General features: G+C 39.8%; 1 protein-coding gene across 1 annotated transcript in view; it reads right to left on the reverse strand.

Moving 5' to 3' along the window:
- Nucleotides 1-5532: 5532 nt before the first annotated feature.
- The window catches only part of col18a1 (collagen type XVIII alpha 1 chain), a 39635-nt gene continuing 23422 nt past the window's right edge, over nucleotides 5533-21745 (reverse strand). Inside the window, exons 11-41 of the mRNA XM_022740591.1 lie at nucleotides 21558-21635; nucleotides 21384-21434; nucleotides 20515-20637; nucleotides 20326-20388; nucleotides 19436-19480; nucleotides 18549-18680; nucleotides 18272-18343; nucleotides 17515-17541; nucleotides 16495-16593; nucleotides 15548-15583; nucleotides 15182-15271; nucleotides 14975-15007; nucleotides 14467-14502; nucleotides 13390-13449; nucleotides 13203-13280; nucleotides 12942-12977; nucleotides 12738-12791; nucleotides 11164-11235; nucleotides 10470-10544; nucleotides 10123-10153; nucleotides 9684-9737; nucleotides 9528-9559; nucleotides 9300-9431; nucleotides 8969-9122; nucleotides 8693-8757; nucleotides 8365-8493; nucleotides 7736-7768; nucleotides 7330-7650; nucleotides 6324-6521; nucleotides 5947-6062; nucleotides 5533-5757 (exon numbers count right to left, since the gene is read on the reverse strand). Of these exons, the coding sequence (XP_022596312.1) occupies nucleotides 5544-5757; nucleotides 5947-6062; nucleotides 6324-6521; nucleotides 7330-7650; nucleotides 7736-7768; nucleotides 8365-8493; nucleotides 8693-8757; nucleotides 8969-9122; nucleotides 9300-9431; nucleotides 9528-9559; nucleotides 9684-9737; nucleotides 10123-10153; nucleotides 10470-10544; nucleotides 11164-11235; nucleotides 12738-12791; nucleotides 12942-12977; nucleotides 13203-13280; nucleotides 13390-13449; nucleotides 14467-14502; nucleotides 14975-15007; nucleotides 15182-15271; nucleotides 15548-15583; nucleotides 16495-16593; nucleotides 17515-17541; nucleotides 18272-18343; nucleotides 18549-18680; nucleotides 19436-19480; nucleotides 20326-20388; nucleotides 20515-20637; nucleotides 21384-21434; nucleotides 21558-21635 (2739 nt within the window). The 3' untranslated portion in view covers nucleotides 5533-5543. The remainder of the gene's footprint in view (nucleotides 5758-5946; nucleotides 6063-6323; nucleotides 6522-7329; nucleotides 7651-7735; nucleotides 7769-8364; nucleotides 8494-8692; nucleotides 8758-8968; nucleotides 9123-9299; nucleotides 9432-9527; nucleotides 9560-9683; nucleotides 9738-10122; nucleotides 10154-10469; nucleotides 10545-11163; nucleotides 11236-12737; nucleotides 12792-12941; nucleotides 12978-13202; nucleotides 13281-13389; nucleotides 13450-14466; nucleotides 14503-14974; nucleotides 15008-15181; nucleotides 15272-15547; nucleotides 15584-16494; nucleotides 16594-17514; nucleotides 17542-18271; nucleotides 18344-18548; nucleotides 18681-19435; nucleotides 19481-20325; nucleotides 20389-20514; nucleotides 20638-21383; nucleotides 21435-21557; nucleotides 21636-21745) is intronic.

The following is a 21745-nucleotide window of genomic DNA, read 5'->3' on the forward strand; positions in this document are numbered from 1 at the left end:
TTTGGTAGTACCAGACCACTTTTTTATCTCGTTCTATTTTGCCTTGGCCCCTTGTGATTTTATATATTCAGGACACATTTTCATGCTAATGATAGTTTAGCATTTAAAAAAAAATATCTGAAAAAATGTACATGATCCCCAGAGTATGAATCCTAATGATTTTGGTGATCCCCTGACTTTTGCTCTAGTGCCACCATGAATTTGACATGTATGGTTTTTAGTGAAAGGTCCCAACAACTATATGGCCTGCTATGAAATTTGTTGTAGACATTCATGTCATGTCAGAATGAATTGTGATAATTTTGGTGATAACACTTTTCCTCTAGTGCTAGCATTAGCTCAGCCTTTCACTTTAAGCAAGCCTGTACTTTGGATTTTGACCATGTACCTGTAAAACTAATGATATTCCCATCAGCCTCAGCTGTACTTTGTGTTAACTGCTAATTAGAAAATGTTAGCATGCTAACCTAACATGGTGAACCTGAACCATATACACAGTATCTATCCCGTCAGCGTGTTAGCACAGCCACACAGAGCTGATAGCATGGTTGTAAATCCACAGTGTCACTTGTTCCAACATGAAACCAATTTTTTTTTTTTAGCTCTGGCCTGGGGAGCTGTGGGTGTACTTGTTTTCATTAGTTTAGAAACTCCTGACCAATAAGTGAGCGAACAAACCTTTTCTCTGTCTTTTCTCTGAAACAACAACAAAAAAACAACCTAAAACAAAAAAAATAAAAATTTGTTTTCATGGTTTATTTTCATGGTTTCAGTAACCCCTTAATTTCTCAGGCAAATTTGATAGAAAATTAGGCTAAAATTAGAATTAGAGGAGAATAATCATGAAATGAAAATGATCAATTATGGCAGTTAAAATGCTGATGTTTGACCTTCTCTAGAGGCCTAGAAGTGCCAGTGCTGTGATTAGTTTTTCCCACAGTGAGTTTTACAAACGAATTTACCTCTGTTGTGTTTTTGGTAGACTAAATATTTTAGGATATACAGTGAAACAAAACAGCTTACTAAGCAGTGTGTTCTGGGAATTGTTATGGGCAATTTCATATTTTTATATGTGTACTTCCTGTTGCATTTAGACTTGCTGACATGTAATACAGTACCCCAACTCCCGCTCTCAATACTTTGTCTTCAGAACAACTTTTTTTTGAGTTTGCAACCCTAAACACACCTGCAGCTGGTTTATTTTTGCATTTGATATTCAGTGTTTACCTTACTCTATTTTTGTCATTTGGATGTGTGAAAATAACAGAACAGAAAATTATGCTGTGCAGCTGCTATAACTCATTTGTGCCATGAAGACATTCTCCACAGTCCCATGGTGCATGTGCTATAAGGCAAAAGACCTAATTAATACAGAAAATAATTGTTCTTTCTTTCCTGATGTCCAGCGGCCTTCATTTCTTCTCCAAAATATACAGTAACTTTACAACAGAAATGAATCATGGAAAGGACGTAAACATAAAAGCACTGATGATACAACATTGTGTTTTAAAATTCCACAGTACATAACTCAAAAACAAGCCAGTGTAAGTAAATATCCAAATATTATAGCCTATTTTATATCAATCAGACACATCTATGCCCATTTCCCAGACAGATACAGGATGGAGGCATCCTCTTTGTTGCTATCCACACCTGTCATCTGGGAGGGTTGCAATCCCAAGGTGGCCAGCAGCCTGCAATACCATCAGTCATGCTGGCTAGCATGGAGCTGGAGGCCCTCACTTCTGTTGGTCATACTGTACCCCTCAGTAAGTTCATGCATTTATGTCAAAACAAGGGCGTGTGTGCATGTCTGCACCATCGACAGCCTGGCCCTGTCCAAAAGTAATAAAATGGTCCTGCCCAGAATTCCCTGTTTCCCCATCTTTGATCTTCACGTTATAATAATAATAGTAATAATAATAATAATAATAATAACAAAATCAAAAGACAATGTGAAGACAATGTGACAAAGTGAAAGGGGTGGCTCATAGGGATAAAATAAAAATCACACAAATCCGCAGTTTCTCTCGACTTTACAGGACTGTATCGTGAGTTTCACCTCTTTATTTATCTGTCTGGTCCACAACTTCACTGTTCTGGCTCACTCTCACCGCTGTCACACCATCATGCCACCCCTCATGCCGCAGTAGCAGCTGTTTTTAAAGAAAAAGCTGTAAAATGCCACTGTGCTGTACCTGCTCAGCGACAAACAGCACACAGACACAGTTAAAGACCAGCTGGTGAACAAGAAAGTTTGACTCACATTTGCCGAGACGAAACAAACCCAGCTCCAAATGAATGATGATGTTTCTCTGTAGCTCTTGAACTCCTGAATGTTTAGTCATAATTATCAACTAAAAAGGTGAAGATATGACAAAGTTGTGTTTACAATTTGTTTCTGCGGCTCCCAAGTGGCCAAAAATGTTCTTATCTTATGAAGAAAGGAAGTGTACTTCCCAAAACTGTCAGGGACCTTGACTTCTACTTTTAGAAAACCTGCCAGGACTGAACCCCAACCTGTCAAGGGCAAGAAAAGGTCGCTCTGCAGTTTTGCCTCAGTACCGTAGTTTCTGAGCCAGGAAAAACCCTGTAAGTGGCCTATAACATTAAATGCAAATTTGACAATGCCATTGTGCAGAGAGGAGTGGGTGAGCCTATAGAGTGTGGACAAGGGGCTCATTTGATTGCTGCACTATGTCTTTCTCTTTAAAGACATAATGTATACCTAAATGTAGAGGAATGTCAATGGTTGACCTTGGCTGAGCACTTGAAATACATCAGTGATAAATACTACATTGTGTTTGGCTGGTGAACCATGTCATTGCTGTTGAATGCTATAATTTAGCTTATTATTTAATCATCATAGTGCTACTTCACTAGCTGTGTGACAGCTATGGCAGCACTATCTGCAGCTACATGGATGTTTTGGGCTGCATGTAGAAAGATAAATAAGCTACTATCCAACAAGACGACCTACAGGTAAGAAACTCTGAGACTCTCTCATGGTGGGCATATCATTTTAGAGTAACTACCAAATTAGGCCAACTCTGAATAATTCAAATTAATCTTCTTAATCAAGTATTATCTTGAAACGCCTCCTAACTTTAAAGAAGAGATTTAAGGGGATTTCATAAGCCATCGCCAATGACTGGTGACCTAATTCAGTTCTCTTTAAAAATCCACTTTACTTGTGGACCTACAGCGCATGTATTCATGATTGCCTGGTAATTTCATTTAGAAAAATGTCAGTGTTGACATGTTCAGGCAAGTTTGTATTAGTGCCCTAATTAGTTTAAAGAGCACTCCACTGATTTAGCTGCCCTGTCGGAGTCGGAGTCACAACATACAGAGAAATAAGCATCAAAATCGATAAAGCACATACAAAATTTTTCATCCCACACATTTTTTTTTTTTTAATCAAAATCTGTGGCTTACATTACCCCCAATTCGACCCGGCCTCTGACAGATTGATAAGAGATTCAGGTGTGTTATGATAGTTGCGGCTAGTTGAGGGATGGTTAACTCGCTTCTTTCTATCTCCACACACCAGACTTGATGTTCCCCTTTAACAATGCAATTAACTTTCCAACAATTACTTTAATTAACTCAAAATCAAGACACATTCATGGATTCTAAGTTTGTGTTGATGTATATTTTTTGTTCATTCATTCATTCATTAGTCGTACTGCTTACCTGGGCGGGCTGGAGCCTTTGGACTGTGGGAGGAAGCCGGAGTACCTGGAGAAAACCCACGCAGGCATGAGGAGAACATGCAAACTCCACACAGTAGGACCCCAGTCGGCCAGCAGGTTCGAACCCTTGTTGTGAGGCCGCAGCGCGAACCACTGCACGGCCGCGGCATTCTTTCGTTTTTAACAAATCCATAAAAAAAAGGCTAAAAAAGTCATGGCTATCAAGGTTACACAAGTGCACCCAGTCAACCTGCATGAAGTGCCACATGAACACAGTCCAACAGTTATGATAAATAGATAATATCAGTTCTATATTCATGATTGATTTGGATTGAATTATCTAACGGGTGTAGTCTGACTGTGAAGTTCACTAGATGATGTATGACCGAGCTGTCACTGGAGAAACTGATTTGTGGTGAAGTCAACACAGCAGCATCCCTCTGAGTAGGACATAAAACTGCTGGTCAGGGCGGCTAAATGCATCAAGGTCATCATAAGATGGATCCATGTGGTTCAGTGAATAAAATAATTCACCACACTTCATAGGCTGATGTACAGTACATCACATTACTGCTGTGGTTGAAAAAGACTTTAATTCAGTGCCTGGGAGAAACAGTACAGCACATTTTGTTATAAAAGTGGATATCCACAGGTTCAGTCAAGACATCAGTAGCACTAAGGCCAGGTTAGTCTCTGAAATTCAATGCAAGGTTACTGCAAAAACACTGCCTCCTTAACATACTGGTTTTTCCTGTCCCTATCACCCGCGACAGCAATCAGTCCAACAAAGATTAGCAGCAAACTAATCATTTCCAGCTTACTCACTGGTTTTCTGGTTTTTATAAAGTGGTATAAGGGAAAATAATCATTTTAGATTCAAAAGGCTCATCTTGCCCTCTGGATGTGGGATTATTCATTACAGTAATGTCTGTATCCAACAAGATCATTTAAATTTGGGTTGAAGTAAAAGCATCTGAAGGAGTAAAAACCACTGTAACATTTACATATTGGTAGAATAATGTGTAGAAAAGACGTGGTAGACTACATGAGCTTATTGTGAAAAGCAGTCCAGGTTGTGTAATAAGGCACAGTTTCTGATCAGAAGCTCTTTTGAAAAAGAATTAAATGTTCTGTGCTGTGTAGACTATAATTGAGGGTATTTAGCTTTTTTTTTTTTTTAATTTTTCCTAATCATTTTTTGTTCTTACATAACTTCATTTAAAAATAAATATCTATTATCTTCTTTAAATTTAAAATAGTCCTTAAAAGTTCGCTGTACCCCATCATAACCCACAATTCTAAAATCAGATTGTAAAAAATGTGGAAATGATCCATACCTAAAATAAAAAAAAATAAAATAAAATAACAGGATGGATATAGCATTTTTAAAAACAGTTCATAAGGTAAAACATTGATAACGTCAAAAAAAAAAAGCAAAACAAAACAAAAAACAAAACAAAAAAAGAACACAAACAACAAACATGTAATATACAGAATTTTAAAAAATGGATACAATTTGAGAACGCATTCAGCTTCTCCGCTGTTGTTCCACCCCTTGAAGAAAATATGTGCCAATGCCCCCAAGAAAAAGGACCAACACCCCTCTGTTCGACCCATCTCTTTGGCGTTTATGGAGGGGAGGAGCAGACGATGCAAAGCGTCTCTGCCAGGCAAAGAGCCACAGGGCCAGTTCACTGGACGCTGCATGTTCACAAGGCGCGTTATCAGGGAATTTTAAAAAAAACATGTCTGCTTGGACACTAAAACTGTGTTTAACTAGGGCCCAGAACAAAAAAAAAAAAAAAAAAAAAAAAAAAAAAAAAAAAAAGAAAAAAGAGGACGGTGGACTTATTTTTTGGAGTGCGTTATGAGGGCGTTCTCGATGCAGAGGACGATGTAGGAGCCGGAGCAGCTACTGGAGGTTTGCTGCAGGACGTGGCCACTCTGTAGCGATGATGCCAGACCAGTCACAGCGCGGTCGCCTGCTCGCCATGTTTCACAGTAGTGGTCTGTTTGCCGGTGGCCTTTGTTGTTTGATCCATGCCAGACCATTTTCTCTGGCCTGTGGCAAGGTACAAAACAAGCACACAGGTCAGAATATACATACACTGTACATTATATACACACGTACTTCTACAAATACAAAACCAACTGAATGTACAAACTGTAACTGCAGATTAACTTAACCTACGCTACTACACCTACAACAGCTACATGTTAGTGCACAGGATGCTGTACTGATCTTTCTCACCATGCGCTGTCCCTGAGGATATCTCTGCCATCAAAGGAGTAGATTGGTACATTCTCCCTCATTTTGCTTGCATTGTCACCAAAGATAGACTCCCAGCTGCTGAACAACACTTGGTCCTGAAAAGAGGGAAAAATATAATGTTCAAAATTTTATTTTTCTCCTTCATACATTGTTCATCGTAAGGAGCAGCAAGATACACACTACATATACACTCTAAACATTTCCAGGAAACCTTTTAAATAAAAGTAGTCAGAGCTACAGCTGGACCTCTGAAAATTGCACATTGCACATCTTCACTTTTGGGTGTAGTGTAAACACAGCTACACCCACTGTCTGTTTTGGAGTATATCTCCGATTCCCGAGCAGCAGTATCTCACCTTGAGGTTCAAGATGGGGAAGCTGTCCCTGTCCGACCTGCGGACGATGGTGTAGAGGTCTTGAAGCTTAGAGGACAGGAAAGCTCTAAAGGTTCCCTTCAGGCCCACAGCTCGAGCCTGCTGGAAGCACAGGAAGTCTGCCCCGCGGATCCCTCGCATGTTACCAGTCTGAGGGGCGTTCAAGGCGATGAGGTGCAGCTGTTGAAGACAGGTTTATGTTAGAACAGCAGCCTTTCTTTGACCTGCTCTTGCGACACATCAGTATGAATTGTTTTAATAAACGTAATAAAGTTTGTTTCGTTACATCACATCAGTCACATCAGGATATGACCCTTCTTCTGTAGAAAATACCAGATGTAAAAATTCAGTTCCAGGAAAACATGACTAATGTTAAAGACAACATGAGCTATCAGTGACTATTCTGACTGAAGCTGCCTCTCCTCCCACACTCCCCTCTCCATCTACCCCCTCATAGCCATGTGTCCAATCAGTGTACTCACTTTACTACATTCTTCTCAGAGCAGGAAAGAAAGTGTGTGTTCCTTATACACAGAATAATGACAACAAGAGCGGGAGCAGATTCCCTCCCCAATAAGTTCAAGGCTGCTTCACTGTCACAAATCTTTCTGGGGGATTTTGCTCCTTCTTTTGCTGAATTTTACCCAGTTTGTTCAATTTTTTTCAGAGACCACTCCCAAATCACTTATAACCTTCCTGTCAGATAGATAGACAGACTACATTCTCATCATCATCATCATCATCATCATCATCATCATCATCATCATCATCATCACTGTTTTTAAGGGTGCTGCACTGCTCTCTCCTCCTCCCCCCACCACCAAGTGCATTATCCCATCAACTAAAACGCCTCTTAATAATCACTCACTTATTGAATGTGAAATGTTAAGTACTTGAGCCTCAGGGTTTAGACTAAAGTATCCTGCATTAAAGTAAACTATCCTTCATAAAGAAGTAATTCATGTTCTCCTGGTTTGGCTCTACTCACTCCTGATGCTGATGTGCCCACGTGGACACCGGGCTGTGGGACAGGTGGGCTGGGTCGTCTCTGTGGAGTGACAGGGTATCTGTTCTCAGTCTGCTGGGTGGCTAATCTTCCGTCCGTCTGACCTGTGTGTCTGGGGTCTGGGAACCTGGGATCATACTGTGGGGGGTATCTGGGGTCTACAGGTGGGTGTGGGGGGGGCTCAATGGGGCGTATGGCAGAACCACCCTGGGAGTAATGGCCAGCTCCGTTGTTGCGGGACTGGTCCTGGGACTGGGGGTACAGGATCACAGGGGGAGGCTGGACCTCCGCCACCTCGTTCTCCTGTAATGAAAAACAAAGATTGAAAAATCATGAAACAGTCAAAATATCTTTATTCTATTTTGTTGTTTTGTTGAGTTTAACTCACCAGATCTCTGAAGAAGGGCCTGTACTCTCCGAGCTGAGAAAATACAAAGCAAATAAATACTGACATCTCAACTCACAATGAATTAATCTCCTGATCTGAATATATGTGTATATTAACATTAAATCAAATGCCTGTATTGAAATAAACACATAACTTAAACAAAGCTTTTGACACAAGTAAAGATATTTTACAATAAACTGCTGAACAATAGTTGTTAAACAGTAACAGTAAATTCTAGGCAGTAAGTGTCAGTAAAATCAAATTTCAAATAACTATAAATAAAGACACATTAAATAAAACAAGTAAATATCTGCATATAATCCTGCTGAAACATTTATTACTGGTTAATTTAGATGTGTCTTTTTGCACATCTACAAAAAATACCAATATTTCTGTAAAAATAAAACAAAAACAATATTAGCATCCTGATGTATTAGTTGGTACGTGTTAGACTAGTTTTATAAAGCGGGGATATGGCAGCAGTGGTCTAAACTTCTTTTTCACCTAGTGGACAAAAATCTGTAGAGCAGCAGCTTTAAAGTCTATAAACTGTATCAAAGCAATGTGGTATGGTCCATAGTATTAAAGCCTGTTTAAAAGTTCCATAAGTGAAAAGTAGATTGCTGTACCATGACTTGCCGCAGTCCATCTCGTACTCTTAAGTAGAGGTCTGCTTTGTCGATGATGTAGATGAGGCTGCCCTCTGCCTGGCGTCTGGCAGAAGCAATCATTGTCTCATACGACCTCAGAACTGTAACCTGTGGAAAACAAATATACAGGATATTAAGTGTCTGGTAGGAATGACAGGAATAATTAAGAAATGGGTGCCATTTTCTATCCAATACACAGACTGATCATTATGAATTATGAGTATGTGATGGGAACTGTCTGCTGAATACTCACAGTGAGTATTCCAGGTTAGTAGGGCAATTATTAAAATACAGTGATGGTACTTACACCAGAGGTGAGACCAGGAGTTCCAGGTGGGCCAGGAGGACCAGGAGGTCCAGGGACACTGACGGCTTCATATTAAAACAAAAGCTTGTTAATGATTTGGCTTGTTAAAAGCTCCAGTGAACTTAGTGCAGCAGCAGTAGATAGTAGCTTAAGGTCACCTCCACACTAGCTGTAGGAGGGACAGCATGACTCTTCAGAACTTTACAAGCTGTATTTCATTCATCCTTCAAAAGCTCTAACAGTGTCCTCAGGAGCGTGTAATGTATTCAAACTTACGGTGATTGGGCCTGTATGCTCCAGGAAGAGAGCCTGGAGCTCCTGGAGGTCCAGGTGGTCCTGGAGGACCGGGGCGTCCATCGTAACCAATGCCTGGTGGCCCTGGTGGTCCCTGGGGTCCAGCAGGGCCCATTATGGAATCTCCTTTTGGACCCTGACATTAAAGAGAAAACTCTACATTACTGGGACATTGCAGACACTTTTAACATGATCTGCACTTTACAACAAACAACTTTTTGTACTTCATATACTTATTATACACATGTGCAACAGAAGTCCTGTGCTTCTTGACAAACTGGGGTTTGATGGACATTTTACTCTCAGAACTCACTGGCAGGCCTGGTTTGCCATGAGGCCCTGGGGGGCCTTGAACTCCTCCAAAACGTGGATCATAATATCCACCACCAGGCTCTCCCTTTTCTCCCTTCACGCCTGGATCTCCACTCTCTCCCTTCAGTTCATTCTGTTGGAAACAGTTGAACATTATGATGAGTTTTTCTTACAGTTCATCCAGCATACTCATAAAACTGACCGGTTGTGTAGCAAGAAGCTGCTTTACCTTGAATGTGTAAATATCAAAATTAGCTGTTCCTACAGAAAAAAAACACAACAAAGACATTTTAGTAATTAAGCACTAATAGTTCACTTCAAAGCAGTCCTGCAGTGCAGTGGATGTGTATGTAATAATGGTAGTGTGTGTAAGTCCAGGACGTACCTGGGATTCCTGGAAGCCCTCGGTCACCACGCTCTCCTTTCTCCCCTTTAACTACTGTAACAAAACACAAGATTTAACACTGCAAAGTTGGACACAGTATCACACAGGACGTGTATATGACACTGGCACTGCAAAACTGTGACACTCTGATTCATTGATAGGGATGCCAGCTATGTTTTATTAGTTCATTCTCCAGATCTGGTAAGACTTGACAGCTTAATCTCTTGACAATACAGTGCATATCCCCACCAGGCTGAGGCAGCTGGATCAGACTGAAATTAAGATTGAACTGTTTATCTCTGCAGACACTTTAAACCTTTTCTAAATCTCTCTTCCCTCACTGCCACGTTGACTTAACTTCTCTGTTCTGAGCCCTCTCTGTCTTACAGTCTTATGTATGTGGGGCTAAAACAACAAACTGTGTGTTGGGAGGTCATACCTGGGTAATTCCTTGAAGTTTCATCATAGCGCTAAGAACAGAAAGAAAAAAAATGATCAATGACACACAGCAACAATAGAGAAAAAGATCTGTCTAAGGTTTGAGTTACATTATGCAATAAGGAACCGACTCACTATTTTCACCAGCCAGCAAAACTTTAACAGCAGAGCAAACAGACGGGATAATGGCTGACTGTCTGTCTGACTGACTGAAATATGGTTTAGTTCTCTGCCAACAGATGGTACATGACAGACATTAACTTTGTGGTACAATCTACAAGTAACTCTAACTGGTTTCCATAGAAATGTCTGGATCGAGGTACAAGGTTTGGGAACTTGTGTACTCACATTGAAGCGATCTAAAGGAATGGCTGGCCCGGGGGATCCGGGTGGTCCGGGTGGTCCTGGTGGGCCAGGCACTCCCTAATGAAAACAAAGTTATTCACTCTTTGTCATTTTTTGATGTGTGGATACAAAATGACTCATTAGGCATTGGTTAGACATCATCAGTAACTTAAGACAGTCGTTTACAGCTTTGATTCAGATCAAGGATGCTCATTAGAAATGGTATATATCTACATACATGTAAGTGTCTATCAACATTTAACACAGTGGCTTTTTTTATTCAAAAATATAAGTATTTATATAGTAGAGCGGAACAGCTGACATTTGTTGAATTAAACAGTAGCTATGTTTCTGAAAACCCAAGACGGTACAACACTAGAACTCTGTAAATAATGTCTTCAAAATATAAGCAGCTACTGAATACCACTTGAAAAGAGATCTCAGTGAGGCTTTACTGGTTCAAAGAAAGTTAATTGAAAGAAAATAAGCTAACAAGCTAGCTATCCAGGCAAGACTCTCTTCCTTTCAATAAATAAGTGTATTTCATGACAACTTTTTGAGGCATCTGAGGCTGTGGCCTCATTACACTCTGAGATTGCCTGGGGGCTGGACAAGATGATATCAAACTGTCTTTACTTAACTTCTGCAACTGCCAAGTCAGCCTACTGTAGTTACTGGTAATGATATTAATACTTACTGGGTAGCCATAGCCAGCGCCACCTCCTGACTCTCCTTTCTCACCCTTGTATCCATTTACACCAGGGCGACCCTGAGGGAGAAACTCATTCATTTTTTTTTCCATACGTGGAAAAACTGAAACAATCAGGTTAAAATGTAATTATTCTAATGTAACGATACACACTAGGTCAGCAACATGTACATGGTACTAACAGTGGCTTCAGAAAGTATTCAGATCCCTTCACTTTATCATGTTTTAGACCTTATTGGAAATTGATCAAATTGCCATTTTGCCCATCAATCTATACTAAATATCCCATAATGACACCATGAAACATAAACATGACATGATTTTATTTTTTTTGGCAAATGCATTAAATATCCCATTTTATTGGGTAAGACTCTACAAACTTTTCACACCTGGATTGAGCCATTGAGTCATCAGACTGGACGGGAAGCATCTAAACTGTCATCTATGGGGTTTAAGTCTGGACTTTGGTTGGGCCACTCAAGGACAGTCACAGACTTGTCCCAATGTCACTCCAGCATCGCCTTGGCTATGTGCTTCAGGTCAGTGTCATGCTGAAAGGTGAAGCATTGCTGCAGTCTCAGGTCATGTGCACTCTGGAGCAGGTTTTCTTTTAGGACCTCTCTGTATTTGGCTGCTTTCATCCTTCTCTTGGTCCCTGCCACTAAGACACACCCCCGGAGCATGACGCTGCCACCACCAGGCTTCATCTTAGGGATGGTATTAGATAGGCGATGAGGAATATCTGGCGTTCATCAGACAAGAGTTCGAAGTTCTCCAGTTTTTGCCTGTTTTTGAGAATCTTTTTCCTCGTGCTGTCAGAGTCCTTTAAATGCTGTTTGGCAAACTCCACCTCTCTACCATAAAGGCGTGATTGATGGAGAGCTGCTGCGAGGGTCGTCTGTCTGCAGAGGACCTCTGAAGCTCCGCTAGAATGACTGCTGGGTTCTTGGTCACCTGCTTGGCCAACGACCTTCATGCCTGGTTACCCAGTTCTAGGGAGAGGCCTGGTTACAAACTTCTTCCTTTTTCTCAATTATTGAGGCCGCTGTGCTCCTGGGAACACTCACAGCTTTGGAAATGGTTTTATACCCCTGCTCTGACCTCTGTCTACAGAGAGTTCCTTGGACGTCATGGCTTGGTTTTTGTCCTGACATGCAGTCTGAATTGTTGGACGGTATATACACAGGTGTGTCCAATCATTTCAATTAGCTGGTGGAATCTAGTTCTAGACACGTCTCAATCATAGTTGAAGCAAACAGGAGGCACCTGACCACCGTTTGGAGCCAGGGCAAAGGGTCTGTATATACTGTAAATGAGAGATCTCAGTTTTTAATTCTTTAATAAATTTACACAAAATTATAAAAACATGTTTTCACTTTGTCATTATGGGTTACTGAGTGTACATACAACAATTAATTTGACAACACAATAAAGTGTGTGAACAATGAAAGGGTCTGAATACTTTCTGAAGTCACTGTATTGTAAACACACAGTAGAAATAGAAATATTTAAAAAATATATATACATACACCATCATAAGACACCAAGAAAGGGGTACTTACAGGTCGTCCAGGCATTCCAATTTCACCCTTTAATCCAGGAGGCCCGTACTGGCCCTACAACAATCAATCATGAAATATAAGAAAATGTGAGCTGACTGGAGAATGAAGTGGAAAAAATAAAAAAAATTATATATTATATTTTAATTTGAAACAGTTTTGGTACATTAGCTTGAATATCTTAGATCGAAATGCTCAAACACTTACAGGGGGTCCGACAGGCCCAGAGGGTCCTCTGTCTCCCTACAAGCATGGTAAAAGCAAATTAGTTTCAACATCAAAAGTACAACCGTAACCCAGTACACAAAAGGCTTGAAAACAGGCAATCAACAGAGCACACACAGGATCAAAGCAGGAAACATGAGAAGTAGCAACATATGCTGTAGAGGAGAGGTATGTGAGTTCATTTGTATGCACAGTATGTTTATTATGTGTGTGAGAACATCAGACGACGTCAGACAGACTCACCTTCAGACCTGTTAACCCTTCCAGAGACAGAAGATTTCCATCAGGTCCGATTACTAAGCCTGGCTCTCCTTTCTCACCCTGAACACAGAGCAGCAGAAAGAGACAACATGCACTCAATTACCGTGATGTCATAATGATGAGGAGGAGCTAAATTAATGGTTGAACAAACAAAATATCGAGACTTTACCCTCGGTCCGTAGCCAGGAGGGCCAGGGTCCCCTCTGTCACCCTTTGGTCCAATAGGACCCTGCAGGATGACAATAAATAAATATGACATTCATAAACTAACAAGTGGACAGTCGTTTGGCAGCTGATCAATCCAAGCCAACATGATGATCCGTCCTATTAGACTCTGTTTATACCGTGCAGCTTCTGAGTTGCTGAGAGGGCCATTGTTTAGATATTGAGTGTAGAGATCAGTGGATGAGATGTTGGGGGTTATTTGAGCGGATGCAGTGCCAAGACGGTACAACTGTAGTAGAGAAGCACCTGATGCTTGCCAAGGTCTATGGATGCTAAGCTGTACTGTTACATTATCTGGAGGCATCATGGGTATTTGAAAGAAATGGACTGAGTGTAAAGAGGAAATGTGAAGAAAAATATCACCACCAGCACCAAAAGTCAGCACACAGAATTTAAACCTGTAATTAAATAGAAATCTACCAATGAATCGATTCCTGTTAACAAGTGTTGTCTGTGCAGCCAAAGCCTGATACAACTTTTAGATTTCCTTCTGTTTGTGTTTGTTATAGTTACGTTCCAGGGGAAAACATCAGGGCCATAATGGAGAGTAGGAATGGTTACAGCGACCTATTCTCACATACATATGGGCAAAGTATTGTCTTAAAACAGACTTGAAAAATCCTGATCCTGTCCTTCTACATTCAAAGACTCTAATCTGCTTTATCTGGACAATGTGGATGTGGTTCAGTCAGTTTATTCTAACAGTGGGCTGACAACACAAATAAACACCCCAACACCTGTCGTCATGTTTTCATTGAAACGTTAAATATTTAAGTTGGTTGGTTTTGGTCTTTTCAGGGGAACTACTGACAATGTGGAAAATACAGAGTATCTGTAGAATAAAGAATAATGTTTGTATTTGACTTGTAAAAAAATAAATAAAAGCAGCAGGAAAAACAGGTCTGTATTTTTAATTATCACCTGCTGAGAATCAGACTTCAATTATGTATGTAGGTACACTTCACATTTATTGTTATAATAGGGGCAAGGTACATAAATTATGTAAGACAGGGAGACTTACAGGGAATCCAGCCTGACCAGGCAAACCAGGTCCTCCCTGTCGAGGAAAACAACACATTTTACATTCAGCTTCATTAGACTGGTGGTAAACTGGTTGTTTACAGATAAAAAAAAAGTAAAAAAAAAAATCCAAACCACTTATTCTGGTCTGAGCTTGTTGTAAAACATGTGAACAGTATAAATGAGTGTAACACAACTGACTTTATTAAGAAGTTAAAATGGAAACAGATGTTTATTTCTTGATTGTGGGTATGTTTCATAAAGGTCAGACAGTCATGACAACAATCCTGTGTTTCCTATGTTTCTTTCTAAGGATCGCACACTGATCAACACACGTAAGGACAGGTTAACTGTATGTTTCACCATGTGGTGTAAATCTTGTTTGTCTGTCATGTCTCACCTGACCGCCCACTCTACAATTACAAGTAGACAATCAGTGTTATAAGTGTTGTCCTACTACAATGCAAAACTTTCACTAGAGATGTCGTGCATCAGATCTGAACACATACCTGAGGCCCAACACTGCCGACGGCTCCATCAAACTGCAGAGGCACAATAAATCACATAATGAAGGAAATCAAGCTGTTATCACTATTATGAATAAAATTGCTCATGATTTGGATTTCAGTCTAGAAGGAACTGCCTGACACAAAGTGTTTATTTTGAATGTTGCTTATCTGTGCGTCTGCCACTCTGTTTGCCTATTTGTTACTTACGTTGCCAGATGTGGAGTAGATGATTTGTCCAGGTGGACCAGGTGGTCCAGGTGGACCTGGGAGTCCATTTCCATCTCGACCTGAGTCACCCTAAAACCCCACACACACACACACACACACACACACACACACACACACACACACACACACACACACACACACACACACACACAGCACAGCAAAAAGATAAATAACTTTCCCACTGAGAAATACATCCAAAACCAAACTTTATCTAATGTAACACAGTTTTGTGTTTTATAATGGCAGGAAATATATGAGATATGGATCAGCATCTTACTGACAGTTGATTTGTAGTGAATATAATGTATAGATAAAAAGATATTCAGAATTAAAAACGATATTCACCCTCTCTCCTTTGTCACCTCTGTCACCCTTTGGTCCCTGTAAAATTCAAGAATGAAACAAAAGAATAAATCAATTAACAATAAATCAAAAGAAATTAAAAATGTAAAATTCAATTCACGTTTACTAAAGCACATCAACATCTTGCCACAGTTGAATATGCGTGTTTTTTAAGTGTATTTAAATATCAAATGGGGGAAATATATTCCCTTCAGTTGTCACAAAAGGCATTAGAGATGCAAATTAAATATAAGATATTAACTTTATTGACTAACCTGATATCTGATATACTTCTTCAAAATATGTTTGATATATTGACAAAATAATCTTAACTCAAGGTCCACTTACTAAGGAGCTGCATCTCACGGTCTTCATCAGTGGATGGAGTTTACCCAGTTGTCATCACATGACCTAAGTATGGGTAAGAACTGAGCAATCTCCATGACAACTAAGCAAACTCCATCCACTGGTGAAGACAGTGATGTGTAATGGAAAGCCCTGGAAAATGCCAGTAAATGGACTTTGAGTTAAACAACTATTTCCAAGGTCAAGAATGAACGTTAATGCTTATATCAGGTATATCTTGTTAGAGATGATGCTAGCTGCATCATGTTAATGTCGGTGTGACTTTTTCCTTAAAAAAACAAAATAATAATCTTTTCATGTAGAATATAATCAATACTAAAGACTTCAGGAATCACCTATTGTGGCCACGAGTGTAAATGGTCCATAAACATAAAGATTTGAAAATGCTAAATATTTTCCTCTGAAAAGTGTCTGTGGGGTAACATAGGAAACCAAATCCTGTTACATCACACAGGTTTCAAACATCTAACACTATGTTAACACTATGACTGTTCAACCGCTATGAGACCTCTGGTATCCAGTGGTGCATGAAATATTCTATTTTTTGTCAGAATGACAGATGTAGAGGGAAATCTCTTTTTCACCTGAGGTCCAGGGAAGCCATCCAACCCTGGTCGCCCGTCCCTTCCTACAAGACCTTCAGTGCCCTTCTGACCCGGTATGCCAGGCAACCCAGGTTCACCCTGCAGAGCCACATTCAGGTTATACCATTGAAAAAAAAACAAACCTCAGTGAAACACATATAAGAACGTTATTGTAAAACTGCATTCTGACAGCAGGAATAGCACAAAGACCAAATAGTTTCACCTCTATCAGCACTTAACTTTACAATGCTCTTTAAAAAACATCATGTTCAGTTTCAAACTCAACACAGGACTGTCTGCATTAATATTATTTCAGCCGACGCTGAAAATCTGAATGACAATCCAAAGATAATCCATATTCAGAGAAGCAGCTGTGACTGCAAGGATGACAACTATGTTGTTACTGTTTAAGTTCCTTTTAGACAGTGTTTTTATATTAACACTGAATTTAATTACTACTTGTAATGTAAAGTGTTTGCTCGCACTTCTTGTCCCATTGAAAATCAACAACAAACTGTGGCTCCATGAAGCTTTCAGCTACTTTCTGCTCCTTGCTTTGCTTTTAGCAGTTCATATGGTCCAAACATGGATGTGCCCCAAACCAAAGCTGATACAGCAGCCTATAATGGTTTTGCAATGCTGTTGTTTCTGCTGGTTGAGCAGGCACACGGATGAATGTTTGCTAACACACGAAGTTGGGGATACATTCTTGCTGTGACTTTGTATGTCTGTCCCCTAGTGGTCAAAAGTCACATCATAGCACTTGTATCAAGAATATTTTCATATTACTACTTGATACAATCATTTTTGTTATTTTCATTTCGATTTGTGTGCTGGTGTTATCTTTGTCAAGATAATGCCAAGACCTTATTTAAACCTTGGGCTGAGTTATTTCTGATTACACACTCAATACAAGATCCTTTTTTGGTTCAACAGTTTACCATCAAAGTAGAGAAACTATGAGAGTCGGGAAGGGGTAAGAAGACTACTGGATTGCTGGAAAAATCCTTATTTACTTACTGGAAGTCCAGGTAAGCCAGGAGGACCCTGAAGAAACACAACATTTGTCTTGGTTATTTGCCAGCTCATGTGTTTTGCTCCTGTATTTACAACTTCCAACTAAAAATTGTTGGACAAGTTCCAGTTAAATATCATGTAAAACATAGAACCACATTATACATTTAATTACACTTAGTTATACATTTAATTATACATTTATGATGTTTTTATAAAAAAATGACACTGTGTAAGCCCATACGATTAAACTGTAATCAAAACACAGTAAAATGATTACACAGGTCTGCGGGCCATACCTGTCACCTGTTTACCTGGCTTTATATGTAATCAACCAAATGGCCAATAGGACTGAACAAACTTTCTTCAAAAACTGATTAACTAAGTAATACAAATAAGACTAAAGTGACTGATCATTTGAATTTAAAATGAAATTTAAATTAAAAATGTAACGTGCTGCTCTTTATGAATGTGAGGCCATCTGTGGGGATGAGCTCATGTCACAGATGTCTTACCCTGTTTCAAAATTCATAATAGTGCTGCCATAAGAAACCATTCCAAGTGGGAAAATGGGAAACACTGTTCTTACTTCCAGATATTTTTGTTCCTTTAAAGCTGCTGATCAGAGACTCACTCTGGTTTGTTATAGGGAGACTAAAACTATATTCAAGAGGAACTATTACTCATTTTAAACGTTGCCTTTAATGTTAAGAGAGAGATATTATCTTCCACAGGACCTTAAGTCTTACTATGCAGGACTGACCTGACTTCCTTCTGGTCCTCTGACGCCAGGAAATCCATTGGTGAAACCTCCACCAGAGCCCTCCATGTCATCCTTCAAACACCAACAAAGATTTTACAACAAACTCTTAAAAACTCTTTTTTTTTTCAGCCTTTTTTCTTGTAATTTGAGATTAAATTCTGATTAAACCTAAGATTCACTGATGTATATTTTTAACAAACTGATGTTGTAACTCAGCTTCACTTCTGTGTATCTGACACACACTGACTACACACTGACACACTCAAAGAGAACTTACAAATCCAACACGATAACTTGGTCCAGGAGGCCCGGGAGGTCCAGGTTGCCCAACTGGTCCAATGGGTCCAGGCAGACCAGCCAGTCCAGGCTCCCCTGCAGGTCCCGGTAAACCAGGGTTTCCTGAAGCTCCCTGCAGGATGGTAGGACAGAAGTAAAATCAGTGTTTAGAATAAATAAATAAAACCTAAAATAAAACCAAACACACATGTTTTATCTATAGTGAAGTGCATGTAAACATGTTAAGGTCATGTTTTGAGTGTCACCAGTGTCATGCAGCTTTTAGTTACCAGTACTAGTAAGTATTTGAAAGGACATTGGAAAACTGCAAAAACACCCATGCTCATTTCTCTGGGACCAAATTCAGATGTCACTAAATGTTAAATCAAACCATAGCCGGCACTCAGATTAAACTTTAAGTCAAGTCTGTAGCTGACAATATTTGACAAACATTTGCATATTGTTAGAAGACACAAATCCCCTTTGATAGCTGACGTGTACCTGCAGATGGGAAGGCTTAGAGTAGGAGGAGGATAAATAGTGAGGCAGCAGATTGGTGAGAAAAGAAAAGTAGGAGCTTGGCTGGAGAAATGAAAGGGAAAGTTTTAGAAATAGTTGGATGAATGTCATTCTAGTTGTTAAGTGGACACCATTACATATGTCTGGTATCCCAAAAGCACATGAATTTTTGACTTACACTTGAATTTATGTTCCTTCACAGGCTTTTTTCTAATGAAGTCTCCTCTACTACTGGTTACAACAAGGATCATTTGGATTGGTTGTGTTTTGGAGAATAGATCTAACTGTAAAGTGGCAGCTACTTCAGAGTAAAAAAAAAAAAAAAGAAAAAAGAAAAAAAGTAAACAAATTAAAGTCATAAATCCGCACCTTCTCTCCAACTGCTCCTGGAAGACCCAGCTCGCCTGAATCACCCTAAGGTAGGAAAAAGGACGTGTTATCAGATGAAATATGAATATAAATACAAAGAGGACGTGTGCTACTGACCACAATATATCATAGTTCTGTACCGCCTACAAATGTAGAGACAAGCTGTTTTTCCTCTTTCTCAGACAAGGCTATATGAGATCATTTTTTAACATTTAGCTCTTTAACACATCTGATTCCTTACAAGATTCAGCATTTGGGAGGTTTGTCTTCCAGCAGGAACATGGAGCCTACCTCTTAGCAATGATTCCTACAGTCATTACTTTTGATTCATGTTATTTTACCACCTGCTCATCAGCAGCTCCTGCTCATTTAGTGCTGTGTTCATCCCACATTACACAAAGGAAGAGGCAAATAACCAGACTATCAAAAGTCTCAGCAACAGGTTTTCCTGCCACCTCAAGTGCTTCTAATGTTACCTAAAGATTCAAATTGTGACATGAATTGTGTCACACAGAGTAATGGGACTAAACAACCGCCAACAACATCAGTCCCCAGGCTGGTTAACGGCCTGTGTGCCCATTGGAACTGAAGTGTGGCCGTTCACACACATATTGCAAATTATTATCAGGAACCATGACCCTGGAAAACAGTAGCAGGTGTGATAATCACAAGAAAGAAATAAAACGTGTATTATTTGTTTGGTAATAACAGTTTTGAACTAGTAAGTACAAGTCAAAACAAGTCTACTTTTATTTATTTATTTTTTTTAGCAAAAATGACATTTAATTTCAGTTTGACTTTAAACAGTTAAATGTCATTTCTACACAGAAGTTACAGGGTTGCTAAAAATTAGATTCTGGTATTTTTGGAGACGAAAACAAGGACATTACCTTTTCTCCCTTGGGACCAGGAGTTCCTGGGAGGCCATCAGTACCCGGTAAACCAGGCAAACCCTGGAGGTCAAATGATTTGGTTCAGGTGTACAGCAGTTGTTGATTTGGTTAGACTGTGCAATCTAATGTGCAGCTTAGGGAGTTATCGGTCCAGTGGTTTTGGGAGACAAGAATATTGACACTCACAGGTTGACCGGGTGCCCCGTCCTTTCCTGGAGGTCCTAATGCCCCAGAACTCACTGCTGGGCCAGTTGTAGAGGGACCAGGAAGCCCAGGTGGACCAGGGGGGCCTGGTGGCCCAGGCAGTCCCTACAACAAAAAACATACTGTATAATCAGTTTACTGTAATCCCTGATGTCTTTGCAGATCAAAGATCCGTAGCTGCATAAAAGATGAATGAAGCAGAAATAGAATCTTTCAACAACAATTCATGTTCTTCATGCCTCGATTTTGACAGTCAGGACACAAACTTATTACAGTCAGTGAAACCGGGGGCAGATCAGGCCAAAACATCATATCACAATCTTTTGTAAAGAAGTTGTCATTGTATCTTTCTGCCACTATGACGCTTCTTTTTGATGTTTGTCCGCTCACTGCTACTCTTTGCCCACAATACTGTCTTCTGTATAAAAACTGTGTCGCAACCAATCTCACTTGTTGCTTAGTTCATATGGAGTATTCGTTTGGACAGCGCAGTTATTTATTTATTTATGAGCTGCTATATGTAAGTACTTAAATTTAAAAGTTCAGTCGCTGCTGACCAGCTAGCCCCGGCTCGTCCTACCTTGGGTTTCTCATCCCACAGATGGACTGCAACTCCACTGTCTTTGAGTTAGCAGACTAGCTGTTTAACTGTTAACAATGGGCTGGGTAGCAGTGATTAAACCTTTTAAAAATTAAATATATCTAAACATAGCACCTTTTATGGACGTGATCTGTATGATTCATCTAAAAAGTAGATCATAGGCCAAAGTAAGATTATCCACAATATAAGATTATCAGATCTGAGTGTTTAAAGCAAACCAATTTCAAACAAAACTGTGAATGCTCCTCACCCGAATAGACTCCAAGTCAGGGAACCCTGATCCTTCCATGTCCACAAAGGTCTGAAATCAATCAGTTGAAATCAGTTTAATTACTCAACAAATGATTCACATAAGTAGGTGGTTTTCTGCTGAAATAGTGTCTAGATGTTATCAAGCATGTGACTGAGGCCAAGATTGACTCACAGATCTATATCCTGGTCCGGGAGGTCCAGGGAGTCCTGGGGGTCCCCTGGGGCCAGGTTGACCCTCTCCACGGTCTCCCTGCATGAACAAGACTCATTAAGACAAGATATGCTAATCCCACAACAGAGATTTAAACTCAGATTATTTCATGTTATTTCATAATACTTTATTCTACTTTTTTTTTTAAA

This window comes from Seriola dumerili, unplaced genomic scaffold (assembly GCF_002260705.1).
Source record: "Seriola dumerili isolate Sdu_G_001 unplaced genomic scaffold, Sdu_1.0 BDQW01000052.1, whole genome shotgun sequence".
Lineage (NCBI taxonomy): Eukaryota > Metazoa > Chordata > Actinopteri > Carangiformes > Carangidae > Seriola > Seriola dumerili.